This window comes from Macrobrachium rosenbergii, chromosome 19 (genome assembly GCF_040412425.1).
Source record: "Macrobrachium rosenbergii isolate ZJJX-2024 chromosome 19, ASM4041242v1, whole genome shotgun sequence".
Classification (NCBI taxonomy): Eukaryota; Metazoa; Arthropoda; class Malacostraca; order Decapoda; family Palaemonidae; genus Macrobrachium; species Macrobrachium rosenbergii.
Window position 1 is genome coordinate 6,113,333 of NC_089759.1, and position 25,200 is coordinate 6,138,532.

At 37.8% G+C, this 25,200-nt stretch overlaps 1 protein-coding gene across 50 annotated transcripts in view; it reads right to left on the bottom strand.

The window, feature by feature from the left end:
- LOC136848582 (cytoplasmic dynein 1 intermediate chain-like) overlaps positions 1 to 25,200 on the bottom strand; it is a 104,360-nt gene that overhangs the window by 75,716 nt on the left and 3,444 nt on the right. For 13 of the 50 annotated variants that reach the window (XM_067120891.1, XM_067120883.1, XM_067120888.1 and 10 more), the window contains exons 1-3: positions 6,747 to 7,040; positions 3,419 to 3,515; positions 1,983 to 2,102 (exon numbers count right to left, since the gene is read on the bottom strand). In XM_067120891.1, the coding sequence (XP_066976992.1) occupies positions 1,983 to 2,102; positions 3,419 to 3,515; positions 6,747 to 6,905 (376 nt within the window). In that variant the 5' untranslated portion in view covers positions 6,906 to 7,040. Of the gene's footprint in view, positions 1 to 1,982; positions 2,103 to 3,418; positions 3,516 to 6,746; positions 7,041 to 9,987; positions 10,043 to 25,200 lie in introns of those variants that run through there. The other 37 variants (XM_067120918.1, XM_067120929.1, XM_067120920.1 and 34 more) reach the window with 8 other exon arrangements.

Here is a 25,200-nt window from a genome sequence, read left to right on the forward strand (position 1 = left end):
GTGACCTGAAAGAAAGGGAAAAGTACAACAAGGAAAGTATCCAAGCAGGTGTTGTAAAGTGGTGTGGGCTTAGATAAGTACCTCATATTGAATTAAATACTTTCACAAAAGAAGCTAAGAAAAACAAATTATATGATAAATAGTACAGTGGGAACATCATTTTACAAATAGGAAAGTTGCATAGTGATGTGGTATATATCCCACATACGGAAAAAGAGACTGAGATCACCAAGAATGAGCTGGTTGGACAAATAGGTGGAACAGATAAATCTGAATATCAGATATGGAAATAGCATGATGAAGACGAGCAGGAAGGTACAGATGACCATGGAGAAAGACATACTTAAAGACTTAGACCAGATGGGGATTATGGCTCATGTGGACAAGACAGAAGATAGTGGAATGAACTCATTGCAACTCTGTTCCAATAATGTTAACCTACAGTTATTTCTACCCCAGTAAATATTAACATATACTGACATTGGTGAATTCATACATTAAAAACTCTCCTCAAGCTGATAATCTGCATCAGGTATTAAAAACTGAGTAGAGAGCTGAGTATTTACTAATTAATATTATAGAACTGTAAAACTGAACAGGCAAAGGAATTTAGAACAGGATGAGCTACTGCATCATGCAAAAACCCCAAAAATTGCAATAAATACCAAGACAGAACCTGAATCAACAAAGGCTACCAATACCATGCATAGCAATACAATAATCTCAAATGTCTGAATCAATTTGGCTACTAATATACTGTACACAGAAACACACTGAATTCATAATACAAAAAATCTCTCAGATACTTTATTTACAATGGAAAATTCCTAAAGTTTCAACTTTTAATACATTTACATTCAACCAAGCACACACACTGTACCTGAATCTGATAACTTTCATAAACCAACCAAAATTGCAAATCACAACAAATGTCACATTAATCTGAAAACAATAAGCTAGAGGTTACCACCTACAAATCACCAGAAAACTGTTCATTTTGAAATACCCCTCATAGTTCGTTATGTTAGTTTTAGCTCAATTTACGACTGCTAAAGGACCAGCAAGATGGTGAAGCAAAAAAAAAAGGGGGGGGGAGGGCAACTTGCATTCCCAAATTACTGAAAAATTCAAGGGAGTTAAAATAAATCACAATGCACATGTGAAGCATAAAAGGATGACAAACAATGCACCAACAAGTATTTACGGCACAACCTTCATTACAAACTGGAATTTAAATAATAAAACCTCAAGGAAAACAAAACATGTTTTGACCTTATATCCAAAGCAATATAGCATGCAACAACTCACATTCACAAACTTTCAACCATTTATCTGAGCACTAGGAACAAAAGCACACACAAAAGGATCAAGGTGGCAGACTTTTCAAAACAAAACTACATACAAGTAAGCCATGAGATTCATGAAAGAAGCAGAATAATTATATATATATATATATATAATATATATATATATATATATATATATATATATATATATATATATATATATATATATATATATATATATATATATATATATATATATATATATATATATATATATATATATATATATATATATATATATATATATATATATATATAGTGCTACTTTGATTTTTTTCTACGTAAAAGAGAGTAGTGCTGCTCTTCCACTGAACCTGACCTGTAAAATCTGAAGGAAATGAAGTTCAACAAAAAAGGGATATTTCAGTCAATGAATTTTCCAAAAATCCCTCAAAACTGACTTAAAGGGGAGCGTAACATTCCTGAGTAGTTTATATTAGTGGTTGTGAAACCCCTTCTCCTCACATAAATTTCAAAGCTGAGATCTTGTGTGCAGCATGCAACACTGCACAAGAGTCCCTACATTCTTTTAGGAAATATGCTCTGGGGATACAAAATGTTAGTACAGTATAGGTATGCACTGCAAATATGCTTTATGCCAATTCACTCTTAAACACACACAACATTCCATCTGACCAGTCTTCTCCTCTGCCTGCTGTGGTTCAGAAGGGGTGTTGATTTGGTCTTTTGGTTCTTCCACTGAGGGTGGAGTTATCGTGAGGTTTTTCGCAATGTCTTGTTTCACTTTGTCCTTATCTGTCAACACGGATCAAATAGGCAATGAAGCGTGATTCTAAGGCAAGCAAATATTAAACAGCATACTCACAATTTAAAGTACAATAAGGAAAACCTAAATCAGCATAAATTATCAACAAACCAAGTGCTCTACCTAACAACTACAAAGAAACATAGGCCATCAATATGCATGCATGGCACCATGCACTTTATTAACTCTGCAATTTACAGTATGCATTAAAGCAATTATTAAATCATCCATACACCATGTCTGTGCATATACAGTATATGCATTCTACTTAGTATTATCACAATGAAAGGTTTCTTTGAAGTGTTTACACACAAAGTATTCAAATTAATCAAGACAGCTTGTACCTTTACACCTTTCTATAAGTTACCATCCCTACATCTACAAGTTACAGGACTAATAAAGAATAATGATAAGACTCTAGAACTACATGCAACGGATTTACCTTAAACCTACTCTGGCTCTTACACTGAACAAAAACTTACAAGGTAAAACTCTTTTAGGACAAAGGCTAGATCCCAATAAAGCCAGGTTATAAAATGTGGCTACAATGTATTGTTAATAATTATATTTAACCTTAAAATGGCAAGTGGCATGACAGTGCACTCCCTTCAGTACTAGGGTCTGGACTCTGCTATTACCAGGGTGTACCAGAGAGGTTTTCGAGGTCATTTAGTTCTTTAATTTCCTCATAAAACTATCATATACCAGGGAGATTATTTACTGGTCCAAGTCAAGGAACTTTGCCTCCTGCCTAGTTCCCAAGTTCTTTATATATTCAAGTGCCTGCTGTAACAGCCCAATAAGGAATGAAAGGCAGGCAATATAGCCACCCTAAATTGAACAACGTTCATTCTTTCATCAACTCAAGAGTTTGTGAACACTACCAAATGAAAAATGTGAAATTTCAATTTCATTCATATATGAAAATGTTTGCCTTTTTGTCTCGAATTCAAAAAATTCCTTGCAAGATTTTAAGTTTAGATTTCTTTTATTGTGACTGCAGATTAAATATTTGACTTTGGCAACTTGGGAAGTAAGTTTTTTCATAAAACAAGTTCTTAAGTGAGATGTTTTAAATAGTGGCACTGAAAGGAACGGGTTACATTACCAGCAAAACCATTAACGCCCACGAAAGGACGAAAATTTGAAGTTTTTTAATACTGTACTTAGTTTCTAAAGTCAGAGCACTGTGATATTAAATGGAACCAGAGGCAATGAAAAAATAAAACTATATACAGTACAAGATATCTGTGCAACAAACTATTTACTAAGCTACACAACACTCTAGGTAGAATACAGCACATACCAGAGACAGGTGCCACTCCCAGAGAGGAGAGCATTTTGTCCAGGTCTTGCTGATCATCGCGGGGCTGATTGCTTGCTCTTAAAGCTGCTTCCTGGGCCTGAAAGAAAATACAAACTCAAATCAGTTTTAAATGCTTATAATGCCTTGTAACATGAAAAAAAAAATGTAGGTGCCCCTAGAAACAGTTTAAATTCTAGGCATAATTACGCTTGCATTTTATGGACAACAATGAACTGATGTCTGTCAAAGATTTATATACTGTCTTTCTATAGCAATATTTCATCTGCAACTGGTATGAATTTGTACCACGCATAGGAAATGGTCAGAGCAACCTGTGTCTAGTGTCTAATGTTACTAAATGTCACTGAAACCTGCTGTGGAGTAAGTTATCTCTACACCCTACATTTCCTATTTCTGTTTTACCAAAATACTTTCAGAAAGACTTACAGTATCTGTAACTTCAAACTTATTTGTGCCAACAGTTGATGTTTAGGGTTAGGTCAGATTTTTCAAAAAAGTTGACTAAAGAAAAGGCTTTTGACCCAAGCCAAGAAAATTAAAAACTGGTCAAGTTGTTTTTCAAGTTGCTGCAATATAGTCTAATAAAGGCAAGTCCTATATTAACCAATCTGTCACTACTGTCATGTCAGTAAACTTACACCTAAGACTGATAAATTTCTATCTTTTATAAAAATCTGATGTTTCTCGCTATGTGAAATCACACCATTTTGCCAAAATAATAGCAGCAAGTAATCTTTCCAAGTACTGTAAGAAAAGAGTATTATAAAAAAAAAAGAGCTAAATTTGAAGTCATCCTTCCTGAAATATGACCAATGCACAAGACGGCAGCAAAGAAATTTATCAGAAATTCACACACCAAAATATACCAATTTGACTTCAAAAGAAAAGGATATCTGAGATATTTCACCACACTTAAATACACTGAAGTATTACATAAATAATGAACATTACAATGAATGAACTAACTGTAGGTATGATTTAGATATTAAATATTTTTGGACAAAATAAACTGTAAGGTACGACTGTGATATACTGTATACTTAAATATTCTTGGACAAAATAAACTCAAGTGCTGAGTATAAATTCTGCTCATTTCGGCATTTGAGTCTATTAGCTCTTCTTATCACATATTCAACTTCATAAAGCGGGCTCTTAAATTCCCTACACTGCTACTTGGCCATTAAAATCTAACATTCCAAATCCAATACACAGTCTAAAACAGTGAACTATTCAAAACAATATGAGATATGCCTCATGCACATATAAAACACTGCTGCAATGATATAACTTATCATATGCACAAAATACGACATTGCGAAATTCTTGAATGGAAAGATTTTCAAACCGTATAAAACGTATTTCATACTCCAAGTTCTTCCAGAAATATCTTGTTCCTTGGTTTAAACTTTTCAGTAACAAAATAATTTCAGTGATGCATAGTATCTGATACTTGTATTTACTTTTAATTTCATACAATAATGAGAGAGAGAGAGAGAGAGAGAATGTGTGGTTAGCAATGTTAAGAGTGAAGAGAGGGAATTTTCCTGAGAAAACGAAGGGAAGAGACATTCTTATGAGTGATTTTGCAACAATTCTTATCAAGGCCAAGTAAAATGTCAGTAGCCTTGGAATTCTTGTTAGTACACACTACTATGTACAATGCATACAGCACTGTATTAAGGAGGCTAATAATAGCAACTTTTATGAAACCCAGACTAAATAAAGTAAAATATGCATAATATGAATAACCATACATGCTTCTAACTTCTCATGCACCAAGATTAAACATGGAGGTTGAGAATTATTGTGCTAAAGGCCATATAGTCCATTCACAAGAATGATCATAATTGTAAAATCTCTTTTCATATGTTGTACCTTCCTTATAAATGCTGAATTACACAGTAATACCACATGAAATATCTATGGCCCTTTAATCTAACATTAGTTGACCACACTATAATTACAGTACTGAAAGATAAAAAAGAAAATACAATACTATTTATGTTTCACATGACAAAGGAAGATAAGATAAGTTACTTCATTCCCAGCACTATCTACACAATCTGCACATTTGTACAGCCAATAAACTGGAGTGAAATCTCTCAACAAAACAACCTTGGTGACTGAAGCTGAAGGTACTTCATGACCCAAAAAATATAATGGCGCTGGCTAATTACCAATTACATGCTATGGAAATACTGTAATTAAATGTAAATCATACAAAAAAATTAATCATCATTCATCTATAGAGTGCATTTATGAGCTTAAGACTTTGCAAATCATTAAAATTTATGTGAAATGAACCATCAGCATGAAACTTCTATTCAATCCTTCAAGGAAAAGTACTTCATGGCCCAAAAAAATATACTGGTGCTGGTTAATTACCAATTACATACTACGGAAATAATTAAATGCAAAACATAAAAAAGAAAAATTATCCATCATTCGGCTACAGAGTGGATTTATGAACTTACAACTTTGCAAAGTATTAAAATTTATGTGAAATGAACCATCTGCATGAAACTTCAATATAATCCTTCAAGAAAAATAAGATGGTATTCTGAAACTTTCCCAAAAACAGCCACTACCAACTGACCATAACATTGTATTTTTTTTAACAGAATTTATACTCTGGATGTACCTTATTTCAGTCAACTTTACATCTTGGGTTTTTCATAAAGATATAATCAGACTTTTAAACCTATTATACAAGGCCCTTTTTTCCTTACACTGTTGGACTATGGAACAGTCTCCCTGAGGATGTTGTGCAATTGGAACCTCAAAAGTTCAAGCGAAGATGCAATGCATTACTACCCTAAAACCGTCCTCCTTGTATTTTAATAGTTTACTTACATTTTTATTTATTTTCTTTTCTAATAACTGATCTCATCTTTCTGTATTTCCTATTACCTTCTGTTTCTTCTTTCAAATGAACACCAAATTCGTTGGAAGCTTGAAGTTCAAGTTGATGGCCCCTGTGGGCTTGTTCCAAATGAATAAGGTTCATCTTCTGAATAATAATAATAATAATAATAATAATAATAATAATAATAATAATAATAATAATAATAATAATAATAATAATATTATTCTAACCCATGCCAAAGTTTGAAGTTTCTTTTTTTATAGTTTTCACTTGAAAATTCATTTATCTTTGGCCAAGAAGAGACTTTTTACCCGTTAAAAGTCCTATACCACTAAAATGTTTCATGACAAATAAAGACAATTAATATCAACCATACAGGTACATATCATGACTGCTACAAACAAGCATTGGACAAAAACAAAAAACAGGAAAAGCAAGCACCTCTTTGGCCAACTGCTCCCTGCGTCTTTTTTCTCGCTCGGCACGTAGTTGCTTGAGCTTTGCCAGCTTGCGCTCCTTCTCTTCTTTCCAGACATTTTTGCGATCGGGCGAATTAACCCGAAGGCTATCCATGACACTCAGCCCAACACCACGAGACATCGTGATAATATTTGCGCAAAGTTACTTCCAACAAAAGTATACCAATAACAACACAATTTCCAAAGAGATACAGAACTTCACAGCCACTAACTGTCGATGGAAGACTACAGTACTTTATAGTATTTCACATTTTGACTGTAAGAGCAATACAAAGATAAATACTTGTACTGTACAAAACATACACAGAAATTATGCATATTGCCAGTTTGTATTTCCACGCATTGGAGAAAAAGACAGCCTTGTAAGTGTTTTAAGCACAGTTACATCACTGTAGTAATATTGTATGAAATAATCAAATAATAAACTACTATATGAAATAACCAAATAATCAAATAATAAACTACTATATGAAATAACCAAATAATCAAATAATAAACTACTATATGAAATAACCAAATAATAAACTAATTAAGACAATAAATAAAATAACCCCTTCACACCATATTCATCTGTAATAATACTACCTTATATGGTACCAAACTTCTCAATAAGAGAGTTGCAATGCCACATTCCATTTACAACAGTTGCAGAACTTGAAAGTCATGCTTTTTTTTATTATCACAGAGCTGGAAACTATTACAATTCTCGTAACTCACAGCTTCTTGGCTGTCAAGTCAGATATGCCTGCAATACAATTTTTGACTCTACCAATATACAGTATAAGGTACTTGCATAACAGTCTACTGTACACTTTTTTGGGGTGTAAAATAACTGCAAAAATACTGCTTTCATGGTCATACTTTTTTTTACAAATGTCTAGAAAATTTTACACAAAGCAAACACTGTACAGTGGTAATACCCAAGTACTCTAAGGCAGAAATGAATGGTCACAGCACTTACAACTATCAACCCACTAACAATAATGCACTTGAGAATAGTCAGTGTCAAGCTAAAGCTATCATACTTTGAGTAAGTTTTAATACTTTAGATAATTTTGTTTTATAAAATATTCCAGTGACTGCAAATGGCAAATAAGAGCATTAAATATATGACATAAAAAATAATCAATGCACAGACTGAGGAGAAAAATTTGCAATGCTTGCCAGTTGAAACTGATGTGAAATTGCAACTCACTTCTGAAACCACAATAACCTCGACATTTATTGCAGAACCACAAAACTCCATTCAGGCAACGCATTATCGCTGGATATCATTCCCTGCTTGCTGGCAAAATCAAAGTTCCTAACTGTATTAAATGCAAATTCCCTGATTGAAATACTGGAAATATTAAAAAGTAAAGGATCGTGGCTCAACGTTCGTTCATTCCACCCTGATACGGTTGGGCTAAAAAAAAAAAAACACTACCATACTGACACCTTTACTGCTGAACTATGATGAGGCCACAAGTCAAAACAGACAATAGATACAATTTGCATACAAATACGAGTATATGTACATGTGTGTATGTATGTATGTGAATATATATTGATATATATATATATAAAATACATTGTTTCTATATAGGCCTACACATACATAAGTTAAATGCATGGTGTGCGTAAAAGATTTGGATGAAACTAAAGAAGCCAAGTTCAAATGGATGAAGGTAGTGTTGAGCCAAATCCTATATGGGAGTAGAGGGAGACACTGGGACTGGAATAAAAAAATTTAGACCAAAGTCCAAGTTGGGGCATATGAGGTCAGTCTTCACTGAAAGGGAAATTGAGAGTAAAATGGCTTTAAAAGGTGTTACACAAGAAAAATCTTGCAGCTGTATCATGGAACAATGACAAATAACATTATTGCTAGGGAGAGGGTGGAAAGATGGAAGAACGAGAATATGATCAGAGGTGCAGTAAAAGGAATGAAAATGGTTGCAGCTAGGGGCCGAGGGGACAATGCGAAGAACCTTAAGTATGACTAAGTGTATTGCACGAGATGCACTGACAGCCGTACACCCCCAATGGGAGATGTGGGAATACTGAATGTGAAAAAAAAATGGCTGAAGTTATTGAAATAAACTGTATGCAAAGTGTATGTGACTTTAAATTAATTAAAAAAGGAAGTAATATGGAGCTATGAAATTGGTTAAAAGGTTAGTTGTGGTGCAACAATTGATGAGTGTTTTGTTGAGAAGGGTTGGTAATATGGAAAGAATGGGGAACTGGAAGATGATGTAACATTTATAATTCAGCACGGGCAAGGAAAACCTACAACATCCTTGTTTGCATGCAAGATACAGAGGTGAATGGCACACTGCATGTACTGGGTTCGATAGCAAGTTGATGAGCCCATTATGTGTATGAAGATGGTAATATTATCGTAGTTTTCTAACCGAGTTCATTCACGATTCAACAGTTAACAGTGTGAAAGCGGTGCCGGCCATTTTTTTTTTTTATTTTAACTCTGAAGCCACACCGCTGGGGAGACTATATGTTTTATATATGTATGTATATATTTAATGATATCAAGAACACATACAAGAGGAAGTAGCGGGCAGGTACTTTTAGTAACAAAATATACAAGTCGCTAAGCAACTGAAAAACAAACGTAGGGAAACAAAAGGGAAAACCGAAATAAAACTCGTGGTGGGGAGGGGAGAAAGGGAGAGGAACGGTCCTGAAACGTTTATACACTCGAAGGAGAAAAAAAATGCCGAAAAATATCCGAGATTAAAGATGCAATATCACGTCGGCGGTCGGCAGTTCGCCGTTGCAACAATGCCTTTTCCCAGGATCACGTTTCCCGTGCGAGTCGCGATCCCTATCCAAGCAAGGAGGGAAACTTCTGGATGATCATGTTGATAACCTCGCCTCTTCAGTGTCACACATCAAATGAGCTTATGAAGATTACTCTCATAATTTTATATCCGCGGTTAAACATGAACAATTTACGACGAATAAAACTGAAAGGAGTGGGTCAATTTTTAAGTCATTATGGATCCTCGTTTTCATTTACCAGTCTAATCCACTGTTGTTTTTCATTTTTCACTGACACCATCGGCACAAGCACTAAACCTAGAGGGTTATGAGTTGAGGACATCCCCGTCAATATGGGTATACTATACCCATCCCCCCTCCACCACGGTTTGGGAAGGGAGGAGGGGAGGGACGGGAATTCGACGCACAACGAGTACACTCACGCACGTCGCCCCATCACCCCTAAATCCACCCGACTGACTGACAGCATGGCAGTCGTCTACGATCTCGGGATACGAGTTGCTAATGCTCCTTTATCTACGCAAGCCTCGGGGCCCAAAGTTATGCCCGTAATGCCCTGGATCGAATGTCTCAATCCACCTCCAATGAAAGAAAAACGTTCAGCAACGTTGGAAGAAATATTGGGGAAAGATTTAGCTACGCAGATGGAAGCGAAAGATCCTTCTGGCAACTCGTTGCATGACAGCGGCTGCGCAGTTGCCCGATGTAGCAACATTTAGGAATTCTTTCCCTCCACTTGAGAAGCCATGGACCACAGGTGTACTTCAACGTTAGCATGATCTGAGTTTTACATATGTCCATCTTTCCACTGGAAAATGAACATCTTTCTCTCTCCCGTTCCTCTGGCATCAAGAGCAAAAAAGGGTATTCATAATTTGCCGCCGAAAAGAAACTGGGAGCAGACAGTGAGACTACCAAGCTCACAATAATTGTTATATAATAAATGCCATGTAACTTCCATATCGCTGGCATATTATAAAGCAAAATTTTCAGGCAACTTGAAAATCAACGCAAGGTGAATGCGCAAGACGGAGGACCCTCCGGGCTACCTCCATTAAAGCCCCCAAGCGTCATCATTCCCAGCCCCCCATACCTTCCCCAGCCTTAGTCGGCCCGTCCAATCAATACTTCACCTCGTTATAACAGTCATGAAGCAAGCACAACGGTTATGCCTGCATGACTTTTTTCTAATGTGGAGGAGAGAACATCCCGAGAGCTTACACTCCGACTAAGCCAGATACGCTTTGGCAGAGAGGAGATAAAAGCCAGAACAACCTCTGGGCCATAAACAAGATCTCTCTCTCTCTCTCTCTCTCTCTCTCTCTCTCTCTCTCTCTCTCTCTCAAATGCAACAGACGAAAGGCTTGCACAAAAGGTGAGGGGTCGTTGCTGGAAAGGCCTTAGGCATAACAGTCTAAATTTTAAAAAACCTATCACGTACGAAATCTGTCATGAGGAAAGCGCGCAACAGAGGTTATTAATAAAGAAAAAACTAAACCTTCAGTGGCAGAGGGTAGACTACCACCTCCTTCCCCGACCCCCACCCCCACCAAAAACAATGGCCATAATGGTACCGGTTCCAGACCGGAAATGAATTACGGGGGAGGGAAAAGCAGTGAAATGAAGGTAAGTAGTGGACCGCTTCGGTAGGTGTAGCAACACGGGGAATACAACTTCTAGTTGGATTTCGTGCATTCGGTGTACTTCACATAAACCGGTTCCGTGCCCTTCATTTGCGACCTATTTCAAGGTCACCGTTCCTTCATAAATTTATCAAAATACTTCCTAATATTTTATTGTCTTGTATTTTATTTCCCTAAACCCACCTCTTTTTCTCGGTGTAGACCTCTGACGAAAACATGTTTCTTATAGACAAATGCATCCGAAAACATGGCTCTTCTAGGCTAATGCATCCGTGTTTATGATAATGACATGGGAAAAATATAAATGAAAGATGGACTCCTGATTTAATACAAAAAAAGTACTGCTACTACTAATGTACCAACAATAAAATACATTCTACAACACAAAACAGGTCAGTGTAGCCGCATTATGTTTAAAAAAAAGTATTGTTGTGAAGGTCCCTTCAGCGATTCTTCGATTAATTCTCTGGCTCACGGGAGCTTAAACTAGCCCCCCTCCCACCCCCCAACAAAATCCAGCCCCGAGAGAGAGAGACAGAGAGAATGAGAGAGAGAGACAGAGAGAGAGAGAGAGAGAGAGAGAGATGCAAATCTCGATACTGGGGTCATGTGCAAATATCATAACAGAGCCGTCTCGACACATTTGTCCCTCGCATCACTTATTAAAAACCAGGGGGGAGGGTGTGAGTCTAGATCAACCCATCCCGTTTCTCTCTCTCTCTCTCTCTCTCTCATTAACTCTAGTATCCCTGAAGTACATTCATCAATTTCTTTGTTATTTTCTTTTTCGCGTATCCCACTGAAGAGGAAATCATGATTCACGCTGGCATCAAGAGAAGAAATTCATCTGCCAATCAGAGGTCATTTCCTCTCCAAAGGATCCACAACCCTTTATTTGGCGTTCATTCCTTTGACCGCCGCAGTAGCAGTCCTCATTGAATAGAATGACAGTAGGTGGAGTATAACTGTGACAGTGACTGTAGTCTTTTGTTGTTTTTTTTTCTATGGAGCCTGCCCCCCACCCCCCCTCTCTCTCTCTCTCTCAAGATTAAATTTTTTAAGCCTCAGGCGTGACTTTAAATAAGCATTTCCACCAATCCGCCTTACAAACTAAACAACTTGCTACAGAAACAAAACATCTATTCTTCAGTCTGTTTCCATAATCCTAAAAGAACCCTAAGTAAAAAAAAAATCCTAAAAGAATTTTTAAGTAAAAAAAAAAAAAAGAAGAACATGACTAAATTCATGAATAATCCCACACTGCTTCTCGGTGGGATTTAAAATCGTAAACAGCACTGTTTACATTCTAAAGGCCTAAGTATTGTTTACCAAACAATACTTGGTCATTCCCAGGGTAAAATATGTCAGGCTCAAGTGTCGTGCTTCAGTTGTAGGTAAAAAATGAAAAGAAATAAGTTAGCTTTCTCGAGTTACGAATATTTTAAGAGGAACTGTCAACCAAGATCTTTAGACCTAGCTGTCAACGCTATGATCTGCTCTCAAGTTTTAGTTCAGCTTTAAAATAAAAATGCCTGTATTCCACTGTACTGGACTTAGCCATTTACTGATCGATGTTCAATTTCACTGCGCACACATGAATAATAATAAGGATCAAGAGTTGATCGACTGGTTTATGGTTACTAAAACTGGCGTCACTATGTCTAGGTTATTGACGGCGTATCAAGAGGAATGTGAGGGCATTTGTGACTGAAACATCACAATAAAACAATCACACTTTGAATTAACCTGCTCCCTTTAACATAAGAGCAACGCACTCAAACACACACACATTTTCTCTCTCTCTCTCTCTCTCTCACATACGCACTCACTTTCTCACACACACAAACACACACACACACAAGTGCGATATGAGGCAAGCAACTATGAGTCATAATGATGCCCTTGGGATGTTGGATTGACAACATAGTGGACTACGATTTTGTTTTCTTTTTTATTACCTTTCTATGTTCATAAATTTGGATGGCTTTTCTTAATCTTTTGAAGTTGACATAATCAGTTTTTTCAGAGGACTTCCATAGACAACTCTTACTACCCTGTACATCTCTCAGAAGAGAAAAGAACGGAATGTAAAATTTAGGCCTAAGCCCAAGCGCTGTGACCTATGAGGTCATTCAGCGGTGAAACGGAAATTGAGAGTAAAAATGCTTTCAAGGGGTAACCAGAGGAAAACCTCGCAGTTGCACTGTGAGTCAATTATTAGCAGAGGGCGGAAAGTAAGACAATCAATTATTAGCCGAGGGCGGAAAGTAAGACAGAAGGGAATATGAACGTAGGTACAGTAAGAGGAATGAAAGGGGTTGCAGCTAGAGGCCCGAAGGGACGCCGCAAAGAACCTTAAATAATGCCTACCACATGAGTTGCACAATAGATTGCTGTGTTGTGCTCACAGTAATGATATCCTTCTTCTTCTTCTAAGCTTAATCCCTAGTCGGGATCACTGTTTTTAATGAACCCCGTCCAGCTGAATAAAGCACTGCATGTATGAGTGGCATCCATCTATCAGTAGAAAGCAATCTACCTTCATTCTCTCATATTATTATCCCCCCCTAATCACTGGTCTAGTTTGATTTTAATCTCTCTCATTTCATGTGTTTAAAAAGAGGAAAAAGTGGAAAAAAATTATCAAAAATTACTACAGCTAAGTGTTGAATCGTAATTAAGGAGGATTTGTTAAATTTCAAATCTAACACTGTACTCCCCTCCAAGACAATTGTATTCAAGTCTCCAATCACTACCGAGGAAGTTCCCTCTCTCCTCTCTCTCTCCTTCTTCTTCTTCTTCACAGTAATGAAGTTGAATATACAAGACAAAATAAAAATGTAAATTCTGACACTCATATTAATTCTACAAATGAAGCATCTAGTATTATTTATTGCAAGCGAGGTAATTGCATTGCTGATTTAATACCTTCAATAACCAATAATATTTTATGACCTCAGTATTAATGTGCTCTTCCCCTACGTTCTGCGCGTAACACTCCATTTTTCATAAACGAACTCGATTTTTCATAAACTATTTCTGCATTTGCACCTTCGTTTGCAATAAAACAATACAATACTCCATCGTTTGTCATCGTTAAGGTTTACCATTTGTATTTCTGGGAAATTGTAAAGTAACCATATACATAAAATGTCCTGTTAAATATTTAAACCAACCTGGTTTGATATACACTTTATGTTTGTGAGAAAATACACACACAATCTATTCGTGTTTATACCAATTCCTCTCTTAGAGAAATCCATGCTACAATGCACAATTTCCTATGTATTATCGGTTGGAGAGAGAGAGAGAGAGAAACTGGTTGACTGTGACGTACACGACAGTCACGAAGGAGCTAAAGGAGGAGGAACAGAAGCATGAATTTAACCGGTAATCGTTGAAGCATCCAGGAGGAGTCAACCACCATGACAAGCCACCGCTACGTCACAGCCCCACCCGACTCCAAACCTAACAACCGGCCCCCGCCCCCCCCTCTCCAACTCCCCACCACCGTAAACCATCAACACCAGTTAGATCCAGCGCTCGGAATCTCTCTCTCTCTCTCTCTCTCTCTCTCTCTCTCTCTCTCTCTCTCTCCTCTCTCTCTCTCTCTCTGACTATCTACATCGTACATGAAACTAAGCCATTAAAGATGATATATCAATACGTGCGTGAAATTTTACGTTCCAAGTCCGAATACAGAACCAATTTTGCGAGCGGTCGAGCGCGCGCCAGCACTCGGGAGATTTGTGCGAGCTGTGACTGGTTCACAGCAATCATGCAAGGAGGGAAGGAAATCCTACGAAATCATCCTGTAGGCTGTAGCTTGAAATAACTAATTTCGATGGAAGCTGTCAGAGAGAGAGAGAGAGAGAGAGAGAGAGAGAGAGAGAGAGAGAGAGAGAGAGAGAGAGCGCAGCGACTATGTCATGTGTGAATGCATGTGCGTGCAGTCAATAACGAATGCGAGAATAGCAGGGTAGAGAGGTAATGGCGGAGGGGAAGGGAGAGGGATTTCATGACAAATAAACAAAGCACATCCACTCTCTCTCTCTCTCTCTCCCTCTCTCTCTTTTTAAGCAAACTGTAACAAAGGAGGCCTGTCTGTTGATCATCCAACAGTGAATAAAGGCCGAACCTGTATTTAATGCTACCCCTCAACGTAAGCAATAATATTTTCCCCTCTAGTTCTTGCTAATGTACCTTCTGTGATACTGAGTGCCACATACATTACGCTCTCGCAACAAAAGCACAAATAACTAATATTAATGTTAGAATAATTTTATTTTTTTTAGACATCAATATAGCTAAAATTCCTTTGCAGTGTAAAGTTCAAAGTTCGGCCTAAGGCGACGCGAACATATTGTATTTTTCCCGGTTTAATTCACAGGTCAGAATATTTTCATGATTTGCTACCGGACAGATATTGAGGGCACTGGAGATTATCCCCGGCCGCCATTTCAGAATTAATCATATATCACTTGATATTTTTATAGTAAAGAGTAATCTTAACTGTAGTCCAATCACTGTACAGGTAATCCACGTTCTCAAATGATATTCCAATTCGCCTTCTGTCTCCGGAAGACTAATGTTCGTATTGAATTTCTTACATTGCTGTCTGACACTCGCCACCTCGCTCCTACTCCGCTCCAAATGTTCGCTGGATACCGATAAAATACTAATGTTCGCTGGATGCCGAGAAGCTCCAAATGTTCGCTGGTTGCCGAGAAGACAATGTTAAAAATATCGATATCGATTCTTTAACGCTTCTCGTTTTGTTAATGCTTTTATATATATATATATATATATATATATATATATATATATATATATATATATATATATATATATATATATATATTTTTTTTTTTTTTTTTTTTTTTTTTTTTTTACAATATAATTTATGCCTCTTCCGTATTGTACTTCTGACATCAAATTTATATCTCTAGTTTGAGTTAGTTTGTTATAAGGATTTATGAAAGAAAATGATGTGGATTTTTACAAAAATGTTGCTAAAGGCTGGATATAAGACTATAGGGGTTGAGTTGAATATAGAATTTAGGCCAAAGGCCAAGCACTGAGACCTATGAGGTCATTCAGCGCTGAAATGGAAATTGAAAGTCAAAGGTTTGAACTCTGAAAGGGGTAACATGAGGAAAACCTCGCAGTTGCACTATGAATTAACTGTTAGGAGAGGGTGGAAAGCAAGATGAAGAGAGAGAATGTGACTTGCTGTATTTCAGTTTTCTTGCATCATTGGTCCAACATTCACGAAAGTGGGTGGTACTGTAATAATTTTCTTGAAATATTAAAGTACAATAAAAGCATCTTTTACCCGTCTAACTGCAGTTATAGTTAGTGAAAAATACCATGGCTATGGTAACTTAATTCGCAAATAATGTTATTATTTGTGTTCATCCTTTTCAAATTGGAAAATACGTTTATGTGAGGCTTGTAAGGATTGCGCTGCCCAGTCTTATTAGTCACCCACACACACAAGTATTTGTCAAAAAATATCCGCTCATCGTAGCAAATAGAACTTTTCTTGATAAAATGTTGGTCAGTGCCACTATTCTGCCGTAAAATGGAAAACTGCAGTACCTGCTGAACTTTCGAAATTGAGATATGCCACCTATTGGACTCGTGAAACACAAAACACACAAGTTACTTCAGTTCCAGAATGAGTCTTCAATGCTTTCCACGAGTATTTAGGAGGTCCCATTTGCAGTATCTGTAAAATCAGTAGTAAGGCAAGGGAAAACTGCAGCATCTACCATTTTTCTGTTTTGTATTTTTGCAGTGTTCCATTTTGGGGCAGTATTGGTCTATCAGGCATTAGCATTTGTTCACATATTTCAAAGATGGAATAACTGTAACATCTTACAACCATTACTGACTTACAGATTCTTTTTTTTATTGATGCACTTGAGTAGTTTATACAGTTTCTCATAGTGCAACGATGTTGGGCATGGTTCACTTACTACGCTTTCGTTATGCGCAGGGACTTGCAGTGAATGCGATATCCATACTAATTTCCCTTCAAGGATGACAGTGTGCGCACTTTAACCATTATTACAAATACTTCCTCTACGAAATATTTTCATTGACGATAAAACTACGAAAACTATCATCCCTTGAAGAAACAATGAGGTTACATTAATGTTGATTCATTTATAATTGCCACAGGACGGATGCTCTACCAAAGTTTTAGTTTTCTGAAAAGAAAACTATTGTGCCGGCTTTGTCTGTCAATCCGCACTTTTTTCTTTCCGCACTTTGTCTGTCCGCCCTCAGATCTTAAAAACTACTGAAGCTAGAGGGCTGCAAATTGGTATGTTGATCATTCACCCTCCAATCATCAAACATACCAAATTGAAGCTCTCTAACCTCAGTAGTTTTTTTTATTCCATTTAAGGTTAAAGTTAGCCAAAATCGTGCGTCTGGCAACGATATAGGCTAGGCCACCACCCAGCCGTGGTTAAAGTTTCATGGGCCAGGGCTCATACAGCATTATACCGAGACGACCGAAAGATAGATATATTTTCTGTGGCCTTGATTATACGATGTACAGAAAACTCGATTGCGCGAAGAAATTTCGGCGCATTTTTTACTTGTTTATTCTAGGATTTAGACACTCGATTTAATGGAAGCGTTGACATTTCTTGTATATATCTGTGTGGAAAGACATATCTAATGGGGCATTATACTCAACAACAGATATTCACGAAAGGTGCGCAGATTCTCCAGGAGTGATTGCTGCTTTGCGAGGTAGAATCATCGAGTTGTGGGAAGAATCTCATCGAACTGGGGGGGACCGCCACCAAAGTCGTCAGGAAGTGGATTCATCGGTGGAAGGAGGAATGGGGCTCTGTGAAGCAAGTTGAGCTTCGAGGTGGGAAGCCCCCACCTGCAACTTTGCCCAGGACAGAAGCCCATAACAGCGCATGCCATGAGAACATCGGTCTAGCATATAAGAAATCTGGTGTTCAACAGCCATCCAATGACCTCTAGACGCAGACTCAACAAAGCCTGGATTGCAGCATACTTAAGACTGCTCACACATGGCCAAGACTGTTGCCTTGGGTTTGCTCAGGAACACCTTTTGCATGACGAAAACCATTAAGAAATGGCAGCCCAAGCCGTTCTATCAGGAGAGGCAGCACCATTCTGTGTGGACGTGGCCATTATGGTCCGGGAAAGCTTAGGATCGATGGCCTCTTAACAGGGGACAATTGTCGAGCAAAACAGAATATAGAATTTAGGCCAAAGGCCAAGCACTGGGACCCATGAGGTCATTCTGCGCTGAAACGGAGAGTGACAGTAAGAAGGTTTGAAAGGTGTAACAGGAGGAAAACCTCGCAGTTGCAATATGAACAACTGGGTTGCAACATACCCATCTGGTAGTATAAATTAACCCCACATTATATAGCAGGTGAGCGTCCGTCAACGACCCCAACTGTAAATGAATCTTGAACCAGATCATGTTGTTTGCGGATTTTATTTGGATACCAATTAATGCAACCGTCTCCAAAGATCATGCATAATTTAAACGTGATAAAATGAAAACCACTTTTAAAATTTTACATTAAATTGACATAGCAGACCATTAGTTGAATTGGAAAGTTTAATCTATTTATGATAATGCTTAACATTTTTCTATTTTTATTTGCTCTTTGACTTGTAGTTCTGGTTTATCATTGGCTGATAAGAGTGCACTCAATGTCATGCTGAAGATCTATAAATAAATCTTATAAATTTTATTATCTTATCTTTATTTTTATTTATATATTTATTCATTTATTTATTTGTCTTACGATTTAGATAAAGAATGACTATCAGGTCCAAAAGGTCCACAACAACGTAAATAATGGACGATGGACCGAACAATATAAATCTTTTTTTTTTTTAACAGATTTATGATGGAAGCGGGGACGTTATATATAACAGTTTGTGGCAACCAACCCAGTGACGTAAGCAAACTGAAAATTTTGCCAATATGCTGCCATAAATAGGAAATCTGCAGATTACAAGGCACAACTGCAATCAGTGGTTTAGTCAGCCGAGATGCCTCACGCTCACATGATATACAAAACTGTAGTAGGTTTCAACTTATCTTTCCACCCATGCATGGGTACCGATGTGGCACCTGCGCGTGTAGAACTAATTTGAATATTTATATACACAAGAACCCTCACGCCTTCTCTTACAAATCTTAAACAAGTCGATTTGTACTGATAATATACCTGTACACGAACAAGAAAGACGGGCTCGTATCAGTCTACCAATGTCAAACACAAATGAATGATAGGCTTTCATTAATTATGTTTCGTCTCACTGGTATAGAATTTATTATATGAACAATTTCATTGCACGAACAAAAGAATAGCTTTATTATGACGCCAGTGTCATAATAAAAGAAGTAGTACAGTAGCTTTCGTGCGGGTCGGACGTGTCTTTGAAGTGCTCTGCGTAAAAGTGCCTGACTTGCGCGATGTTCCAAGTGAAAAACGAAGAAGGAAAAAAGACAAAATAAGTACTATAGAAATTAAGTCAAGTAAAGGGAATATCAGTCTATCATACGAACATTTTCTCATAAGTATCAGTGCAGCACGTAGTAACGATGCAACTCTAAAGAAAGTACTGGAGAAAGCTGAGTCAACCCCAATCGAGAGAGTCAGCAACCTGCGGACTTTGCTCTGGAGAAGTTGTTGATGAAGGAACTTGCTGTGATACTCTTGTGTGACACTTGGTTTCATTATAGATGCTCCGGTATAGAGCCCAGATACACACCCATACTTTGGTAGTGATAACATATTGTACATCTGTAACAATTGCAAGAGGCCTGAACAAAGAACACACAAAAAACTCATCGAAGATGAACTTGAAGAAATAAAACACAGACACATTAACAAAGTTGATTCAAGATTCGGTTCAGAAAACTAGTAAGGTAATGATCAACATAGATGAGATCCAAAACAAAATTGACATGATCAACATAGATGAAATCCAAAACAAAATTGACAATGTTGATAAAGATGTTAAAGACCATGACAAACATGGATAAAACGTATCCTGAATCATTAAAGACAAGAAAGGTGCGTCTGACCAAATCTACAAACGAAGAGAGCACAGCAGCAAATGAAAAGAGACAAATTATGAGTCAAATGACGGCCCCAGTTGAACAGGTTAAAAACAACAAGAGATGGACACTTATTTGTACGATTTCCAGACAGGAAAAACTTAGACATGGCAAAAATGGAGATTCGGGAAATCAGCAATATATCAGTAAAAATGAGAAAGGCAAACTTAAACCAAAAATAAAAGTAGTCTGTCCCGAAGGACGAAGATGACATTGTTGCTACCACTGTAGAGAAAAATCCATGGATAAATAACCTCGTCTCTGAAAGCGACGACCTAAAAATTGTAAAGGAAATGACAGCCAAAGACGACAAATATATTCGTCTCTGAAAGCGACGACCTAAAAATTGTAAAGGAAATGACAGCCAAAGACGACAAATACAAACACTATATCATCAAAAGCACACCAAAAATACGAAAGGCTATATATGATAGAGGTGCAATTTAATAAACATACAGTCCGTAGGAAATAAAACTAACACTATTAGAAATCTGACAAATGATAAGAAGTGAAGAGCATACAAGAAGAATGCAAATTTAAAAAGGAACCAAAGACTCTCTTATTCTGCAGGAGCTACGATACTGACGAGAAAACACTGAAAGACAATTATAAAATATACGAAGCTCCTTATTTCGAAAACGTACATGGGCCCGCCAGAGAGGGAATCATCCCTGTGGAGGGCTGTACATAAAACCAAACAAAGTGAACAAAGTGAACCCACGTCCGTGAATTAGAAAAATAATCAATAATGACACTGAAGCTGGAACTCGAAGCACTGACAAGCGAACGACAGGCCTATGCCAGATGTTTGAATATACTGGCCTTCTTTGAGCACATTTTCATTTCAAATCAAAATTATTATCTACGAGTCATTCCAACGACTTACATTTATAAAACAGTCTCTGGTCTAACCTTTTATGCCGTATACGTCATCAATACACAAAATTATTTGGCTTTTAAAAATAGTTCTGAAATTGCCCAATCACTGAGCTATTATAAAGATTTTTATGTTCCAGAAAAAGTATGCAAATATACAACGTATTCTGAAAAGAAAACTGCAACTATTGCCCAGCATTAACTGAAATTTCCTACTTTCCATCCAATGTTGCAGTCGCTGTTCCTTGCATCTACCCCAGACCGTGGTCAAAGACCATGGCCCTAACAACCTCATGCCTCAAAAACAACAATATCCACGCTATTCCGAATATTACCCTACTCATTTAATTTGCAAGTAAGGAATTATAAAAATACCTTTTATTCGCACTTACACAGCCAAGCGTCTATTCATTTACCTAGAATGAGATCAAACAATCGTTCGTCTGTGCTTAATCTGAGTAGACTATGTGATAAAAGTTCGTCTTCCGTGTGCTTATATTGCTATATTATCGATATAATCAGAATGTTAATGATTTATAAAGAAAGTGCAAAGGTTCTTTGTACATATAAGCAATCAGATACATTACTGAAGAAAGGGTTTGAATCTTTATCACAGTAATCCTACGACATCTACCTAAAACCCACGATGGAGAGTGTACTCAGAAAGTTCAGAAATACTGGGTGAAATGTTTTGTGTATCGCTGTCCTGAACTTACAAATGTTGATATAACGTATGGGGAGTAGGAAATCATAAATACTAATATTCTACCTACTTCCATTCTCGTATCTGCTTAGAATAAGCTTAATATTTTGTTAGGTATGAGCAAAAATATATAAATGTGGTTTTCCCTTCCGGTCTTATTCGCGCTACATGCACGCCGTCTATTGAAAGCCCCTTTAGTTACTTCGTTCATCTGCTTCAGGGCGAGATCTAAAGATCTTGCTTCAGGGCTGCGTTCATATTCGGGCGATTCCTGTTTACTGCGGCTAAATATGGGAACGGGCTACTGCGCTCGATAGTACTTTGGGGGTTGGTGAGTAGTCTTCCTAAATAGTCTGATACTGGCCTATTTTTCAGGTCTTGAAGACCAAAATATTCTTCTACTTTCTGGTTTTACTTAGTTTTTATGGAACTCATTAGACAGTACTAAAGGAATTGGTCATTACATTCGTCAAAATATTCAACAATTGACCTATTTTTCAAGTCGATGTTCATCTAAAGGCCGATATTTAATATCTGTTTTGATTCAGTACTATGGAGGTTAATATATTTTTCCCAGTGTTTAACCTCTTCAAAACCCACGTGGTTACCACTGTTTTGTTTAATTATTTTGAAAATAACAAATATCTCAAAACCTGAGAATTAATGCGGCATTTGTTGTAATGATAACTGACTTCTACCTAAACGACCAACTTTTTCCTTGTATAATAGGAAAGATATAAATTACTTTAAAAACCTGTATTGTTTGTCCTTCAAAGATATAAGAAAATGGAATTGAAAGGCCCATAAAATAAATAATTAATACAATAAACAAAAAAGAGTATATATTTTGACTGACAGTGCTCCAGTCCTGATCACTGGTGAATGTGGACAGAGGGTAGGTGACAGGAGAATTTATATGGAGTATGCATGTGTAAAATAACGACTACTGTACGATTAGAAATTGTGGGGCTACTATGATGAAAGGTGTTAATTTGTTGTTATTTTAGTCCCTGATAGCTCCCAATGTAAGGCAACAATGTAGGCAACTGGTGGATATGGGAGGTGAGTAGAGCATATCCATTACTCATCTGCTTTCACCAATTACTTTTCCTATGGCCTCAAGAACAAAGTGAGGTGATTGAGATGGCTTCTGGTTTGTATACCTAAGGAAAAATACAAATCACTGGCAGAGCGAGAGCCTTTCAGTAGAGACTGAAAGAAGCTTTTCTCAGCTTTCAGTAGAGACTGAAAGGAGCTTGTCTCAGCTTTCATTAGAGACTGTAAGGAGCTTGTCCCAGCTAAGGTAAAGTATGAGGTCTGCGATCAGTTGAACAGAAGGTCCAAATGGACCAACCACATATGATGGCCCACTTTCCCTGGTACATGTTCGAAGAAGAAACGTGGATACCCAGACATCTCCAGGTCAGTTTTGCAAGAAAAGCCTCTCTCTCACAGGATCTGCTGAATAACCTCTACATGTGAAGCTTGAGGGAGTGAATTCTGAACTCTCTGGTAGCGCCTACGAACATGTGGCTGACAAGGTGGCACCTTAACCAGGAGAGTCAGCAGATCAGGATACCACTCAGAATATGGCCAATGGAGCACAAAGATGGTCATCCTAAGACTCAGAATGATCTAGACCCTGTTGATCACTTGACAAGTAAGGCTGAACAACAAAAGGGCCAAGACACCCAGCTTGTCCCAGGGGTGTTGGAAGGTGTCTTCCATCAGTCCATAGGTGTGGAAAGGGAGAGCAGAACACCAGGAGTCTTGTTTTGCTGTGCGACAAACAGATCTAACATTGGTGTTCCCAAAAGCTTGAAAAGCCTTCCTGCTATCCAAAGTTGTAGACTACTGCTATCCTTACCAGTGGACCCTGGTGCCTGAGCTGGTCTGCCACCACATTCCACCTTCCCACAATGTACCTTGTGACAGCTCAACAGTATAGTAAACCACCATCTTGTGCATTTCCCTTGTCAACTGACTAAGGAGAAAGGAAACAATTCCTCTCTGTGTTTTGACATATGACACTACAGTTGTGTTGTCACTCATCACAATAAATGAGCAGCCTATCACGTTCCTGGAATGCTTTAAGGGCTAGCAACGCTGCCTGTACAGTATTTCCAATATATTTGACATGCAGATGACATTCATCCTTTGCCCCCACAACTGCTGCAAATGAGCTGTTCCTCTGATTCATCTGTGATTGGCTGCACCTCAGAAAGGAGAGATTTTAGTGGACTCCCACCATGAAGTTCCTACTGTCCAACCACCAAAAGTGGTCCCCTCTGATCTCCTTGCTCAGGGACACAAGCAGGGAGGGAGGATCGTTTGGTGCTTACTAGTTGCCAGTGAAGCAAGCTCAGGTGGAGGCACTCACTGAACAAGCTGCTTCTGAGACAACAGCTGTTTGCCCTGATGAGTGCCATCTGATCATGAAAACAGAACATTCGAATCTAGCACTATGGACTGCTGAATAAAGCAATCACTCAAAATCATGGTGCACATTCCCATACTCTTTCATATGATTGATCAGAACCAAACTGGAAGCTATGGATGAGCACTCACATGCACTTTTGTGTTAACGCATATCAGGAGCCGTGGATGGTTCAAGAAGACTCCAAGTTTCTACAAAATCACCTGCATACAGTATAGCTCACTCTGACACTCATCTTCCACACATGAATCTCGTGCTGCAAATGCACAATCCAGTGATCAGGTACACTCACATCAGAAATTCTGGACAAACCAAACACTACCCACCCAAAAATTCTAACAATCTTGCACAAACAGATCAACATGATACCCAACATTATACTTTTTGTCTGCAAGTGAACAACCTGGGGATCTTAGTGTACTGAGCGAGAAGGCAGCACCAACTCTTCTGCATATTTTGGCAGTAGTGAAAACAAAGGAAGAGTTTGAGACAGCCCTCATGTTTTGGATGTAAATGGGGAAGACACTGCTTAACCAGCACACACTGAGAAACTTATCTCAACCCTGCCAACTGAAGATGTCCCATTGGCCCCAAAAGGAAGGAAGGCACTACCTCAAAGTCCTGCGGAAATTCTTGCGAGGTGTTCCGAGATGTATTCTTCTTTCCATGGAAGGAAGAAGAGACATAAGACAAGGAGGAAGAGCAGGAGGCATTTAATGAGAAGGAGGGAGATATGCTCTTGCATTTCTTTACCTTACTATGTCCATGAGTCATACTCTACTCAGGAAGCTCCATTGGAGGGGTTCAACCTGTACTCGATAACAAACACAGACACCC